This window comes from Tinamus guttatus, unplaced genomic scaffold, assembly GCF_059628265.1.
Source record: "Tinamus guttatus ecotype Peru unplaced genomic scaffold, ASM5962826v1 Tinamus_guttatus_pri_ptg000928l, whole genome shotgun sequence".
Classification (NCBI taxonomy): Eukaryota; Metazoa; Chordata; class Aves; order Tinamiformes; family Tinamidae; genus Tinamus; species Tinamus guttatus.
In genome coordinates, this window is record NW_028289462.1 from 72,923 (window position 1) to 87,819 (window position 14,897).

Below are 14,897 nucleotides of genomic sequence, written 5' to 3' on the forward strand. Positions count from 1 at the left end.
GGGGAGGGGCTCTGCGCCAGCACGCGCATGTGCAGCCGCTGCAGCGCGCGCTGCGGGGGCTGCCGGGAGCGGACGTGACGTCAGCGCCGCCGCCGGTTTTCCCCCCCCCCGTCCCGCCCCCTCCGTCCCGGTTCCCGGTACCTCCGCGGGCGCCATGGCCGGGGCTCCGCTCGTCGCGCCGCGGTGACGTCACAGGCGGCGCCGCGCGGCTCCGCCCGCCCGCGCCGTCCCCCTCCTACGTCACTCCTGCGCACGGCGCATGCGCGGCCCCCTCCGCGCGCTCCCCCCTCCCCGCTGCACATGCGCGCGGGGCCCGCCCCGTCCCCCTCCTACGTCACTCCTGCGCACGGCGCATGCGCGGCCCCCTCCCCGCGCTCCCCTTCCCCTTTGCGCATGCGCGCGGCGCACACCCCCCCGACCGTCCCCCCCCCGCGCGCGCACGGCGCATGCGCCGCCCCCTCATGTCGCCCCCTCCCCGCCGCGCATGCGCGCGGGACTCTCCCCTTCCCCCTCCTACGTCACTCCCGCGCACGGCGCATGCGCCGCCCCCGATGTCTCCCCCGCCCCTCCCCGCCGCGCATGCGCACGGGACCCTCCCCTTCCCCCTGCCGCGCACGGCGCATGCGCCGCCCCCTCCCTGCTCCCCCACCCCCCCGCGCATCTCGCCCCCCCCCGCCGCGCATGCGCGGCCCGCCCGCTATCGCCGCCTCCGTCACTCCCGCGCACGGCGCATGCGCCAACCCTCCCCGCTCGCGAACCCCCCCCCGCTGCGCATGCGCCACCCCCGCATCACCCCCCGTCTCCCTCCTACGTCACTCCCGCTCTCCCCTCCCCCCGCTGCGCATGCGCGCGCTCTCCCTGCCCCCCCATATTCGGCGCATGCGCACGGGCCCCCCATCCCTCCCGCGCACGGCGCATGCGCCGCCCACTCCCCGCTCGGCCCCCCGCAATCTGCGCATGCGCGCGGGGCCCTCCCCGTCCCCCTCCTACGTCACTCCCCGCTCGCCCCCCCATCTGCGCATGCGCGCGGCGCCCTCCCCCGTCCCCCTCCTACGTCACTCCCGCTCTCGGCGCATGCGCCGCCCCCGCCCCGCGCGCGGAGCATCCCGGGAGTTTCCCCGCCGGCCGCGGGGGCTGCCGGGAGCCGCATGGAGCCGGTGACCCCTGACCCCGCGGGGTGAGCGCGGGGGGGGGGGCGGGGGGGGCGCGCGGGGGCTGCCGGGAGCTCCCGGTAACTCCCTCCCCCCTCCCCCCTCCCCCCGCAGCGGGCCCCGCCCCCCCGGGAGCGGCGCGAAGAGGCGGCGGGAGGGCGGGGCCGGGTGCGTCACGAGGGGCGGGGCCGGGGACGTCACGTGGGGCGGGGCCGGGTGCGTCACGAGGGGCGGGGCCGGGGACGTCATAGGAGGGGCGGGGCAAGAGGGGGGCCGGGGGCGTCACGGGAGGGGGGAGCGGGAGAAGAGGGGGGCGGGGCCGGGTGCGTCATAGGAGGGGCGGGGCTGGAAGGGGCGGGGCCGGGGACGTCACGGGGGGCGGGGCCGGGAGGGGGACGCGAGGGGAGGGGCCAGGGGCGTCACGGGGGGGGGGGTGGGAGAAGAGGAGGGTGGGGCGGGGGGAGGGGCGGGGCATCACGGGGGGGCGGGAGGGAAGGGGAGGGGTGAGGGGGGCGGAGCGTCATGGGAGGGGGCGGGGCCCTGTGGGGTGGGGGCGGGGCGTCAGGGGAGGGGGTGTCACGTGGGGGCGGAGCCTGATGGGAGGGGGCGGGGCGTGTGAAGGGGGCGGGGCTTTATGGGGAGGGGCGGGGCAAGGGGGAGGGGCCTTATGGGAACAGGGCACTATGTGGGTGGGGTCGGGTCAAGGGGGCGGGGCCTCGACGCCCCACTGGCTCCGCCCCCCCCGCAGGGAGCCGCCCCCTCCCAAGCTGCCCCTCCCCGCGGCGCTGGGGGCCGCCCGGCTGAGGGCGCTGGGGCTGCAGCACGACCACGGCTACGGGCGGAACGGGCTGCCCCACGGCAGGTGGGGGGTGACCCATAGAGTGTGTGGGGTGACCCATAGAATGTGTGGGGCGGAGCCATGGAATGTGTGGGGCTGCCCCATAGCGGGTGTGGGGCTGCAGCACGACCACGGCTACGGGCGGAACGGGCTGCCCCACGGCAGGTGGGGGGTGACCCATAGAGTGTGTGGGGTGACCCATAGAATGTGTGGGGCGGAGCCATGGAATGTGTGGGGCTGCCCCATAGCGGGTGTGGGGCTGCAGCACGACCACGGCTACGGGCGGAACGGGCTGCCCCACGGCAGGTGGGGGGCGACCCATAGAATGTGTGGGGTGACCCATAGAATGTGTGGGGCGGAGCCATGGAATGTGTGGGGTGACCCATAGAATGTGTGGGGCGGAGCCATGGGGTGTGTGGGGCGGAGCCATGGAGTGTGGGGCGGAGCCATGGAATGTGGGGCGGAGCCATGGAATGTGTGGGGTGACCCATAGAATGTGTGGGGCGGAGCCATGGAATGTGGGGCGGAGCCATGGAGTGTGTGGGGCGGAGCCATAGGGTGTGTGGGGCTGCCCCATAGCGGGTGTGGGGCTGCAGCACGACCACGGCTACGGGCGGAACGGGCTGCCCCACGGCAGGTGGGGAGCGACCCATAGAATGTGTGGGGCGGAGCCATGGAGTGTGGGGCGGAGCCATAGAATGTGTGGGGCGGAGCCATGGAGTGTGGGGCTGCCCCATAGCGGGTGTGGGGCTGCAGCACGACCACGGCTACGGGCGGAACGGGCTGCCCCACGGCAGGTGTGGGGTGACCCATAGAATGTGTGGGGCGGAGCCATGGAATGTGGGGCGGAGCCATGGGGTGTGGGGCTGCCCCACGGCAGGTGGGGGCGGAGCCATGGAATGTGTGGGGTGACCCATAGAATGTGTGGGGTGACCCATAGAATGTGTGGGGTGACCCATAGAATGTGTGGGGCGGAGCCATGGAATGTGTGGGGCGGAGCCATGGAATGTGTGGGGCGGAGCCATAGGGTGTGTGGGGCTGCCCCATAGCGGGTGTGGGGCTGCAGCACGACCACGGCTACGGGCGGAACGGGCTGCCCCACGGCAGGTGTGGGGCTGCCCCATAGAATGTGTGGGGCGGAGCCATGGAGTGTGGGGCGGAGCCATAGAATGTGTGGGGCGGAGCCATGGAATGTGGGGCTGACCCATGGAATGTGTGGGGCGGAGCCATGGAGTGTGGGGCGGAGCCATGGAATGTGTGGGGCTGCCCCATAGAATGTGTGGGGTGACCCATAGAATGTGTGGGGCGGAGCCATGGAATGTGTGGGGCGGAGCCATGGAGTGTGTGGGGCGGAGCCATGGAGTGTGTGGGGCTGCCCCATAGAATGTGGGGCGGACCCATAGAATGTGTGGGGCGGAGCCATGGAATGTGTGGGGCGGAGCCATAGAATGTGTGGGGCGGAGCCATGGAATGTGTGGGGTTGCCCCATAGCGGGTGTGGGGCTGCAGCACGACCACGGCTACGGGCGGAACGGGCTGCCCCACGGCAGGTGGGGGGCGACCCATAGAATGTGTGGGGTGACCCATAGAGTGTGTGGGGCGGAGCCATGGAGTGTGTGGGGTGACCCATAGAATGTGTGGGGTGACCCATAGAATGTGTGGGGCGGAGCCATAGAATGTGTGGGGTGACCCATAGAATGTGTGGGGTGACCCATAGAATGTGTGGGGCGGAGCCATGGAATGTGTGGGGCAGAGCCATGGAGTGTGGGGCGGAGCCATGGAGTGTGTGGGGCTGCCCCATAGAATGTGTGGGGCTGCCCCATAGCGGGTGTGGGGCTGCAGCACGACCACGGCTACGGGCGGAACGGGCTGCCCCATGGCAGGTGGGGGGCGACCCATAGAATGTGTGGGGCGGACCCATAGAATGTGTGGGGTGACCCATAGAATGTGTGGGGTGACCCATAGAGTGTGTGGGGTGGAGCCATAGAATGTGTGGGGCTGCCCCATAGCGGGTGTGGGGCTGCAGCACGACCACGGCTACGGGCGGAACGGGCTGCCCCACGGCAGGTGTGGGGCTGCCCCATAGAATGTGGGGCGGAGCCATGGAATGTGTGGGGCGGAGCCATAGAATGTGTGGGGCAGAGCCATGGAATGTGTGGGGAGGACCCATAGAATGTGTGGGGCGGAGCCATGGAGTGTGGGGCGGAGCCATAGAATGTGTGGGGGCGGAGCCATGGAATGTGTGGGGCTGCCCCATGGAATGTGTGGGGCTGCCCCATGGAATGTATGGGGCGGAGCCATAGAATGTGGGAGGCGGAGCCATAGAATGTGTGGGGTGACCCATAGAATGTGTGGGGGTGACCCATAGAATGTGTGGGGCGGACCCATAGAATGTGGGGTGGACCCATAGAATGTGTGGGGCTGCCCCATAGAATGTGTGCGGCTGCCCCATAGAATGTGTGGGGCGGAGCCATGGAGTGTGTGGGGCGGAGCCATGGAATGTGTGGGGCGGAGCCATAAAATGTGTGGGGCTGACGCATAGCGTGTGGGGCGGAGCCATAGAGTGTGTGGGGCTGCCCCATAGAATGTGTGGGGCGGACACATAGAATGTGGGGCGGACCCATAGAATGTGTGGGGCGGAGCCATGGAATGTGTGGGGCTGCCCCATAGCGGGTGTGGGGCTGCAGCACGACCACGGCTACGGGCGGAACGGGCTGCCCCACGGCAGGTGGGGGCGGAGCCATGGGGTGTGGGGGGCGGAGCCATGGAGTGTGTGGGGCGGAGCCATAGAATGTGTGGGGTGACCCATAGAATGTGTGGGGTGACCCATAGAATGTGTGGGGCTGCCCCATAGCGGGGGTGGGGCAGGACCCGCCCCCCCCCAACCCCTCTTACTGCCCCCCCCACAGGCCCCCCCCCGACCTGACGTCACCGGAGACCCCCCCCCGGGAGCAGCGAAACCACCGGATCCGCGGCCGGAATTGGGGGCAAAAAAAGCCCGAAACGGGACAAAAAGAGCCAAAAAGAAACATTTTATTGGGGCAAAAAACCCAAAAAAGGGGTTTGCTTTTTCTTGAGTGGGGCAGGGGGCGGAGCCGGAAATCGACGACGGAGCGACTAGGAGGCCCCGCCCCCAGTGACGTCACGTGCCCCCTGACGTCATCACCCCCCCCGCGATCTCCCCCCCCCCGCACGTTCTCCCTTATCCCCCCCCCCGCGGGGGGGGGTTGGTCTGTTCGTCCCCGCCCCCTTAGTGACGTCATCAAACCCCCCGCGGGGGGGGTTGTCGCTGTCCCCGCCCCCTTAGTGACGTCACAACCCCGCACTACCCCTCCCCCCGCGCTGTCCCCGCCCCCCCGTGACGTCACCCCGCCCCCCCCGTGTCACTGCCCCCCCCTCCCAGGGGGCTCTCCCGGCCCCCCCCTTCGCTCTCGCTGCCCCCGCCCCCTAGTGACGTCACCCCCCCGCGCGCTGCCCCCCCCCGTGTCACTGCCCTCCCCCCAGGGGGCTCCCCCCATCCCCCCCCTCGCTCTCACTGTCCCCGCCCCCCTCCTCACTGTCCCCGCCCCCTTCGCTCCCCCCGCCCCCCTCCTCCTCGCTCCCCCCGCCCCCCTCCTCCTCGCCGTCCCCGCCCCCCGTGACGTCAGCGCCCCCCGTGACGTCAGCGCCCCCCCCCCGCAGCCGCCGCAGCCGCCGCTCCAGCCCCTCCCGCGGCTCCTCGTAGACTCCCAGCAGCCCCCGCGCCAGGAGCCCGTCGGCCGCCTCCACCAGCCGCTCCAGGGCCCCGCCCCCCGCCACGTCATCATCACCCGCGGCTCCGCCCCCCGCTACGTCAGCGCCCCCTCCCGCCGCGGCGCCCCCGCCCCCCCCGCCGCGGCGGCGCTGGCCCCGCCCCCCCCGGCGCGGCCCCGCCCCCAGGCGCCGCAAGGCCCCGCCCACCGTCTCCCCCGGCCGCAGCAGCCCGAGCGCCGCCCCCAGCAGCGCCCGCAGCGGGGGGGGCGGGGCCACGGCCACGTCACGCGGGGGGCGGGGCCGGGCGGGGCGGGGGGCCACGGGGAGCTGCGGGGGGGGGGGGGGGGAGGAGTCAGCACGTGACCCCCAATGACCCCCCCATTGTCCCCAATGTCCCCTCATTGTCCCCAATGTCCCCCCATTGTCCCCAATGACCCTTAATGTCCCCATGACCCCCCATTGTCCCCAATGTCCCCCCATTGTCCCCAATGTCCCTTAATGACCCCATGACCCCCCACTGTCCCCCACGACCCCCCATTGTCCCCAATGTCCCCCCATTGTCCTCAATGTCCCTTAATGTCCCCATGATCCCCCATTGTCCCCAATGACCCCCCATTGTCCCCAATGTCCCTTAATGACCCCATGACCCCCCATTGTCCCCCACGACCCCCCATTGTCCCCAATGTCCCCCCATTGTCCCCAATGACCCCCCATTGTCCCCAATGTCCCTTAATGTCCCTTAACGTCCCCATGTCCTCCCTGTCCCCCCATCCCCAGTGTCCCCTCCATGTCCCTTAATGTCCCCATGTCCCCATGTCCCCATCTCCCTCCATGTCCCCAATGTCCCCCCATTGTCCCCAATGTCCCTTAATGTCCCCATGACCCCCCATTGTCCCCCATGAGCCCCCATTGTCCCCAATGTCCCCCCATGTCCCTCCCATCTCTCCCTCCATGTCCCTTCATGTCACCCCATTGTCCCCAATGTCCCCCCAATATCCCCAATGTCCCTCCATGTCCCCATATGTCCCCATGTCCCTCCATTGTCCTCTATGTCCCCATGTCCCCAATAACCCCCCCATGTCCCTTAATGTCCCCATCTCCATGTCCCCAACATCCCCCATTGTCCCCAATGTCCCCCCATGTCCCCAATATCCTATGGCCCCCATGTCCCTCCATTGTTCCCAATGTCCCTCAATGTCCCCCCATGTCCCTTCATGTCCCCCCTTGTCCCCATGTCCCTCCATGTCCCTCAATGTCCCCCATTATCCCCTATGTCCCCCCATTGTCCCCCATTGTCCCCAATGTCCCCCAATGTCTCCCCATTGTCCCCCCATGTCCCTTCATGTCCCCCATCGTCCCCCATGTCCCCATTGTCCCTAATGTCCCCATGACTCCAATATCCCTCCATGTCCCTCCAATGTCCCCAATGTCCCCCCATTGTCCCCATTGTCCCCCCATTGTCCCCCATTGTCCCCAATGTCCCCATTGTCCCCAATGTCCCCCCATGTCCCCAATGTCCCCCATTGCCCCCAATGTCCCCCATTGCCCCCATTGTCCCCAATGTCCCCAATGTCCCCCCATTGTCCCCCATTGTCCCCCATTGTCCCTAATGTCCCCAATATCCCCATTGCCCCCAATGTCCCCCATTGCCCCCATTGTCCCCAATGTCCCCAATGTCCCCCCATTGTCCCCCATTGTCCCCAATGTCCCCCATTGTCCCTAATGTCCCCAATATCCCCAATGTCCCCAATGTCCCCCCTTGTCCCCCATTGTCCCCAATATCCCCAATGTCCCCATTGTCCCCAATGTCCCCCCATGTCCCCCATTGTCCCCCATTGCCCCCATTGTCCCCAATGTCCCCCACTGTCCCCATTGTCCCCATTGTCCCCATTGCGGCGCTGTCTCACCCAGTCCAGCTGTTCCAACCACCCGTCGCGCGGTTGTTTCTCCCGCCGGGGGTAGTAGTTGCCGTCGGCGTCGAAGTGACCCTCGGCCATCTCCTCGCACAGGTTGAACGGGGTGACGGGGACGTCACCGTCACCGGCCCCGTCCAGCGGCGCCGCCTCCTGCCCTGGGTGACGCCGCCGGGTGACAACCTCGCGGTGACACCCCCAGGGTGACACCCCCAGGGTGACAACCATAGGGTGACACCCCCTTAGTGACACCCCCAGGGTGACAGTCCCAGGGTGACAACCATAGGGTGACATCCCCTTAGTGACACCCTTTTGGTGACAGCCACAGGGTGACACCCCCTTGGTGACACCCCCCCCATGGTGACAACCTGACAACCCCACGGTGACACCCCCAGGGTGACAACCATAGGGTGACACCCCCTTGGTGACACCCCCAGGGTGACAACCCCGGGGTGACACCTCCTGGGTGACAACCTGACAACCCCGGGGTGACACCCCTAGGGTGACACCTCTAGGGTGACACCCCCTTGGTGACACTGCCAGGGTGACACCTCTAGGGTGACAGCCACAGGGTGACACCACCATGGTGACACTCCCCCATGGTGACACCTCCAGGGTGACATCCCCCACGGTGACATCCCCATGGTGTCACCCCTGTGTCAGTGCCAGTGTCACCTCTCGGTGACGCTGTCTCCCTTGGTGGCGCTGTCACCCGCTTGGTGCTCGTGTCACTCGCAGTGCCGGTGTCACCCCCCCTTGGTCACAATCTCATGCCCTTGGTGACAGTGTCACCCCCTCAGTGCCGGTGTCACCCCCTCAGTGACAATGTCACCCCCCTCGGTGACGCTGTCCCCCCTCGGTGACGCTGTCCCCCCTCGGTGACAATGTCACCCCCTCGGTGACGCTGTCCCCCCTCGGTGACGCGGTCCCGCTCACCCTCGACGTCCTGCGGCTGTAGCCGCCTGTAGCTCCTCCCGTTGTCCCCGTCGTCACCGTCGTCGTCCTCGTCACTGTCCAGCGACGGCTTCCCCGAAAAGCGGCTGCCGGGGCCACCCGCGGCCACCGGGGCCACCGGCTCCTGCGCGGGGACAATGGGGACAATGGGGACATGGAGGGACATTGGGGACATGGGGGACATGGGGGACATGGGGGACATTGGGGACATTGGGGACATGGAGGGACATTGGGGACATTGGGGACAATGGGGACATGGGGGGACATGTGGGGACATTGGGGACATTGGGGACATGGGGGGACATGTGCAGGTGACATGGGGGGATGACACGTGGGGGTGACACACGGTGACACAGGGGTGACAGTGGGGTGACCCCTGGTGACACAGGTGACCCCAGGTGACACATGGTGGTGACACCAGGGGGGTGACACGTGGGGGTGACACATGAGGGTGATGGGGTGTCACAGGGATGACACCGTAACAGCAGGGTGACACCAGGGTGACCTGTGGAGGTGACAGTAGGGTGACACTGGGTGACACCAGGGGGGTGACACTAGGGGGGGTGACACCGGGTGACACTGGGGGTGACACCGGGGAGGTGACACAGGGGGGGTGACACTGGGGGGGTGATGTCGGGGTGACACCGGGTGACACTGGGGGGGGTGACACCAGGGGGGTGACACCGGGGGGGGTGACACCGGGTGACACTGGGGTGACACTGGGGGTGGTGACACCAGGAGGGGTGACACCAGGTGACACACCGGGGGGGTGACACCGGGGGGGTGACACCGGGTGACACCATGGAGGTGACACCGGGGGGGTGACACCGGGTGACACCGGGAGGGTGACATTGGAGGGTGACCATGGGTGACACATGGGGGTGACACCGGGGGGGGTGACACTGGGGGGTGATGTCGGGGTGACACCGGGTGACACCGGGTGACACCGGGGGGGGGTGACACATGGGGGGGTGATGTCGGGGTGACACCGGGGGGGGGGTGACACATAGGGGTGACACCGGGTGACACTGGGTGACACCGGGGAGGGGTGGCCCCGCGCCCCTCCCCCCACCCTCTTGGCCGGCGGCTCCTCCGGCTCCGGCGGCTCCGGGGGCGACGCTCTGCGCTTGGCCATGGGACCTCGTTAACCTGGGGGTAATTAACGACACGGTAATTAACGACAGGGTAATTAACGAGGGGTCGTTAATGAGGGATCATTAACGAGGGATAGTTAATGAGGGGTCGTTAATGAGGGGTCCTTAATGGGGTCGCGACGCTCTGCGCTTGGCCATGGAACCTCGTTAACCTGCGGGGGGTAATTAACGACAGGGTAATTAACGACAGGGTAATTAACGACACGGTAATTAACGAGGGGTCGTTAATGGGGTCATTAATGAAGGCTCGTTAATGGGGTCGTTAATGGGGGCGACGCTCTGCGCTTGGCCATGGAACCTCGTTAACCTGCGGGGTAATTAACGACATGGTAATTAACGACATGGTAATTAACGACATGGTAATTAACGAGGGGTCGTTAATGAGGGATCGTTAATGGGGTCGTTAACGAGGGGTCGTTAATGGGGTCGTTAATGGGGGCGACGCTCTGCGCTTGGCCATGGGACCTCGTTAACCTGCGGGTAATTAACGACACGGTAATTAACGACACGGTAATTAACGAGGGGTCGTTAACGAGGGGTCGTAATGGGGTCGTTAATGAGGGGTCGTTAATGAGGGGTCCTTAATGGGGTCGTTAATGGGGGCGACGCTCTGCGCTTGGCCATGGGACCTCGTTAACCTGCGGGGTAATTAACGACACAGTAATTAACGACAGGGTAATTAACGAGGGGTCGTTAACGAGGGGTCGTTAATGGGGTCGTTAATGAGGGCGACGCTCTGCGCTTGGCCATGGAACCTCGTTAACCTGCGGGGTAATTAACGACACGGTAATTAACGAGGGGTCGTTAACGAGGGGTCGTTAATGAGGGGGTCATTAATGGGGTCGTTAATGGGGGCGACGCTCTGCGCTTGGCCATGGGACCTCGTTAACCTGCGGGAGATAATTAACGACACGGTAATTAACGAGGGGTCGTTAATGAGGGGTCGTTAATGAGGGGTCGTTAATGGGGTCGTTAATGGGGTCGTTAATGAGGGATCATTAATGGGGTCATTAATGGGGTCGTTAATGAGGGGGTCGTTAATGGGGTCGTTAATGAGGGCGACGCTCTGCGCTTGGCCATGGAACCTCGTAACCTGCGGGGTAATTAACGACAGGGTAATTAACGACATGGTAATTAACGACACGGTAATTAACGAGGGGTCGTTAATGAGGGGTCGTTAATGGGGTCGTTAATGGGATCGTTAATGAGGGGATCATTAATGGGGTCGTTAATGAGGGATCGTTAATGAGGGGTCGTTAATGAGGGGTCGTTAATGGGGTCGTTAATGGGGTTGTTAATGAGGGGGTCGTTAATGAGGTCGTTAATGGGGGCGACGCTCTGCGCTTGGCCATGGAACCTCGTTAACCTGCGGGAGATAATTAATGACATGGTAATTAATAAGGGGTCGTTAATGAGGGATCATTAATGAGGGGGTTGTTAATGGGGTCGTTAATGGGGGCGACGCTCTGGGGGTCGTTAACGAGGGGTCATTAACGAGGGATCATTAACAGGGTCATTAATGAGAGGTCAGTAATGACGGGGCAGTAACGGGTCATTAATGAGGGGATCGTTAATGAGGGGTCATTAACGGCGTCATTAACAAGGGCGAGTTAATGACGGATCATTAATGAGGAAATCATTAATGAGGAATGGTTAAGAATGGATCATCAATAAGGGGCATTAATGAGGCATCATTAAGCATGGATCATTAATGAGGAGCATTAATGAGGGATCATTAAAAACAGATCATTAACGACAAGGTCATTAACGAGAAGATCATTAATGGGGCTGTTAGTAGGGTCGTTAACAACACCCTCATTAACCACAGGCTCATTAACAGGGTAGGTAATGACGAACTCGTTAGCAACACGCTCATTAACATGGTCATTAACAGGTCATTAATGGCCGGCTCATTAACAGGGTCATTAACGGCCTTGTTAACAACACGCTCATTAACGAGTTCATTAGCAGCCTCATTAACAGACTGGTTAATGAGCTCATTAACAGGATCATTGATGAGCTCATTAACCAGCTTATTAGCGGTCTCATTAATAGGCTAATTAGCGAGCTCATTAACGGCTAATTAACGGGCTCATTAACCAGCTCATTAACGGCCTCGTTAACGGGCTAATTAACGGCCCCCGTTCCCCCCCCCACCCGCCATTACCGGACCCCCCCCCCGCGCACCCCCTCATTTGCATATGCAAATGAGCGCGCGGCGCCACGCCCACGCGGAAGCCCCGCCCCCTCCTACGTCACGGCCCCGCCCCCTCCCCGCCGTTTCCCGCCATTTCCCCCCCCACGGGGCCTCCCCCCTCCCCCTCGCGCCCCCCCCCCACCCGGGGGCTCCCAGGGGGCGCCGCGGGGGCCTCATTTGCATATGCAAATATGCAAATGAACCCCCCCCCCGAGCGCCCGCGCTCACTCCGCGCTGCCGCCGCTGCCGCCTCCTCGGCACCGGCCACGCGCGCGGGAGGAAGTGACGCCCAGTACGGGCGGGCGGAAGTGACGCCAGTGCGGGCAGCGCCGCGGCTTCGTCATGGCGGCGCCCGCGGGCGCCTCTTAAAGGCGCCGCCGCCCAATTGACCGACCCGCCAAAAACCGCCGTTTTCCACCCAAAACCGCCCCTTTTATCCCCCCTTTTGACCCCATTTTCACCGTTTCGCCTCATTTTACCCTTTTTTGTCCCTTTTCCCCGCCTCCTGCCCCATTTCCCCTCATTTTTGGGCTCCATTTTCCCCGTTTTACCCAATTTCCCTCCATTTCCCCCGTTTTGCCCCGTTTCCCCCCCGTTTTTCCCCATTTCCGCCCGATTTGCCCCATTTCCCCCGTTTTCCCCCTCTCCCCCTCGTTTTGCCCCATTTCCCCCCGTTTTTCCCCATTTTTGCCCATTTCCCCCTGTTTTTCCCCATTCCCCCCGTTTTTCCCCATTTTTGCCCATTTTCCCCTCGTTTTTCCCCATTTCCCCCCGTTTCCCCCGTTTCCCCCCATTTCCTCTCGTTTTGCCCCTTTTCCCCCCGTTTTCCCCCATTTTCTCCTTGTATTTTTCCGTTTTGCCCCTTTTCCCACTGTTTTGCCCCATTTCCACCCGTTTTTCCCCGTTTCCCCCCGTTTTTCCCCATTCCCCCGTTTCTCCCCATTTTCCCCATTTCCCCCTTGTTTCTCCCCATTTTTCCCCATTTTCCCATTTTTTCCCCCATTTCCCCCCATTTTTCCCCATTTCCCCCTTGTTTCTCCCCATTTTTCCCCATTTTCCCATTTTTTCCCCCGTTTCCCCCATTTTTCCCCATTTCCCCCTTGTTTCTCCCCATTTTTTCCCCATTTTCCCATTTTTTTCCCCCGTTTCCTCCCCAGGGACGACTCGGCTCCTCGTTAGCGACATTTTCGTTATCGGTTTCACTTTTTTAGCCCTTTTTTGCCCCAAAGCGTCACCGCCCCCCCCGGGGGGGGGGGGGCGCTCGTTCCAGTCTCTCCCATTAAATAAATGGGGGGGCGGGGCCAAGGCGTCCGGGGGGGGGGGCGGGGCCAGGAGTGTCAGTCGGAGCCGTCAATCATCGGGGCTGTTAATTGGAGCCGTCAATCATTGGGGCTGTCAATCGGAGCTGTCAATCATCAGAGCTGTCAATCGGAGCCGTCAATCGGAGCCGTCAATCGGAGCCATCACTCAGAGACGTCAATCGGAGCTGTCAATCGGAGCCATCAATCGGAGCCGTCAATTGGAGCCATCAACCAGAGCCGTCAACCAGAGCCGTCAATCGGAGCTGTCAATCGGACCTGTCAATCAGAGCTGTCAATCGGAGCCATCAACCAGAGCCGTCAATCAGAGCTGTCAATCATCAGAGCTGTCAATCGGAGCCATCAATAGGATCCGTCAATCGGAGCCGTCAATTGGAGCCGTCAATCGGAGCCGTCAATCGGAGCCATCAACCAGAGCCGTCAATCGGAGCTGTCAATCATCAGAGCTGTCAATTGGAGCCATCAATCGGAGCCATCAATCGGAGCCGTCAATCGGAGCCATCACTCAGAGACGTCAATCGGAGCTGTCAATCGGAGCCGTCAATCGGAGCCGTCAATCGGAGCCATCAATGGGAGCCGTCAATCATCGGAGCCGTCAGTCGGAGCCGTCAGTCAGACCCGCCCCGTTGGGAGCAGCCAATCGAACGGAGACACCGATCAATGGGAGCTGCCAATCAAGGGAGAGGGGGCGGGGCAGTGTCAGCGGCCAATCACAGCCCTTGTCAATCAAACCCTCCTGTCAATCACTCTCTTGTCAATCGAACCCACTTGTCAATCATTCTCGTCAATCACACCCCGTCAATCGCGCCATGGTGTCAATCGCACCCTCATCAAACGCACTCATCACTCGAACCCAGTTGTCAATCGCTCTTGTCAATCGAACCCTCTTGTCAATCGAACCCTCTTGTCAATCGAACCCTCTTGTCAATCACTCTCATCAATCACACCCTCTTGTCAAACCCTCCCGTCAATCAAATTCTCTTGTCAATCACACTCTTGTCAATCACACCCACCTGTCAATCACACTCTCTTGTCATAATTTTCTCTTGTCAATCGATCGCTCTTGTCAATCAAACTCTCCTGTCAACCACCCCCTCTTGTCAATTAAACCCTCTTGTCAATCATTCTCATCAAACTCTCCTGTCAATCAAACTCTCTTGTCAATCACTCCCTCTTGTCAATCACACCCACCTGTCAATCACACTCTCTTGTCAATCACTCCCTCTTGTCAATCACTCTCTTGTCAATCATTCTCTTGTCAATCAAACCCACTTGTCAATCACACCCTCGTCACACCCTCTTGTCACTCAAACCCAATTGTCAATCCCTCTTTTCAATCAAACCCTCTTGTCAATCAAACCCATTGTCAATCACACCCACCTGTCAATCACACCCACCTGTCAATCAAACCATCTTGTCAAACCCACTTGTCAATCACTCTCATCAATCAAACCCTCTTTTCAATCAAACTCTCCTGTCAATCACACTCTCTTGTCAATCACACCCACCTGTCAATCAATCCTTCTTGTCAATCCAACTCTCTTGTCAATCATTCTCATCAATCAAACCCTCCTGTCAGTCAAACTCTGTCAATCCTTCTTGTCAATCACATTCTTGTCAATCACACTCTCCTGTCAATC

At 62.8% G+C, this 14,897-nt stretch overlaps 1 protein-coding gene and 1 long non-coding RNA gene across 2 annotated transcripts; one reads left to right on the top strand and one right to left on the bottom strand.

Annotated features, from left to right (window-relative positions):
- The first annotated feature begins 1,258 nt into the window (after positions 1-1,258).
- On the top strand, positions 1,259-4,932 carry LOC148591077 (uncharacterized). The gene is made up of 3 exons (XR_015914198.1): positions 1,259-1,319; positions 1,900-2,013; positions 4,898-4,932. It is a non-coding gene; the product is annotated as an uncharacterized LOC148591077 (long non-coding RNA).
- Positions 4,933-5,474: 542 nt separating this feature from the next.
- CD2BP2 (CD2 cytoplasmic tail binding protein 2) lies at positions 5,475-8,753 on the bottom strand. The gene is made up of 4 exons (XM_088538139.1): positions 8,570-8,753; positions 7,628-7,791; positions 5,924-6,047; positions 5,475-5,815 (listed from the first exon to the last, which is right to left on the bottom strand). Exons 1-4 carry the CDS (start codon positions 8,751-8,753, stop codon positions 5,475-5,477), a joined length of 813 nt encoding a protein of 270 aa, XP_088394265.1.
- Positions 8,754-14,897: the final 6,144 nt, after the last annotated feature.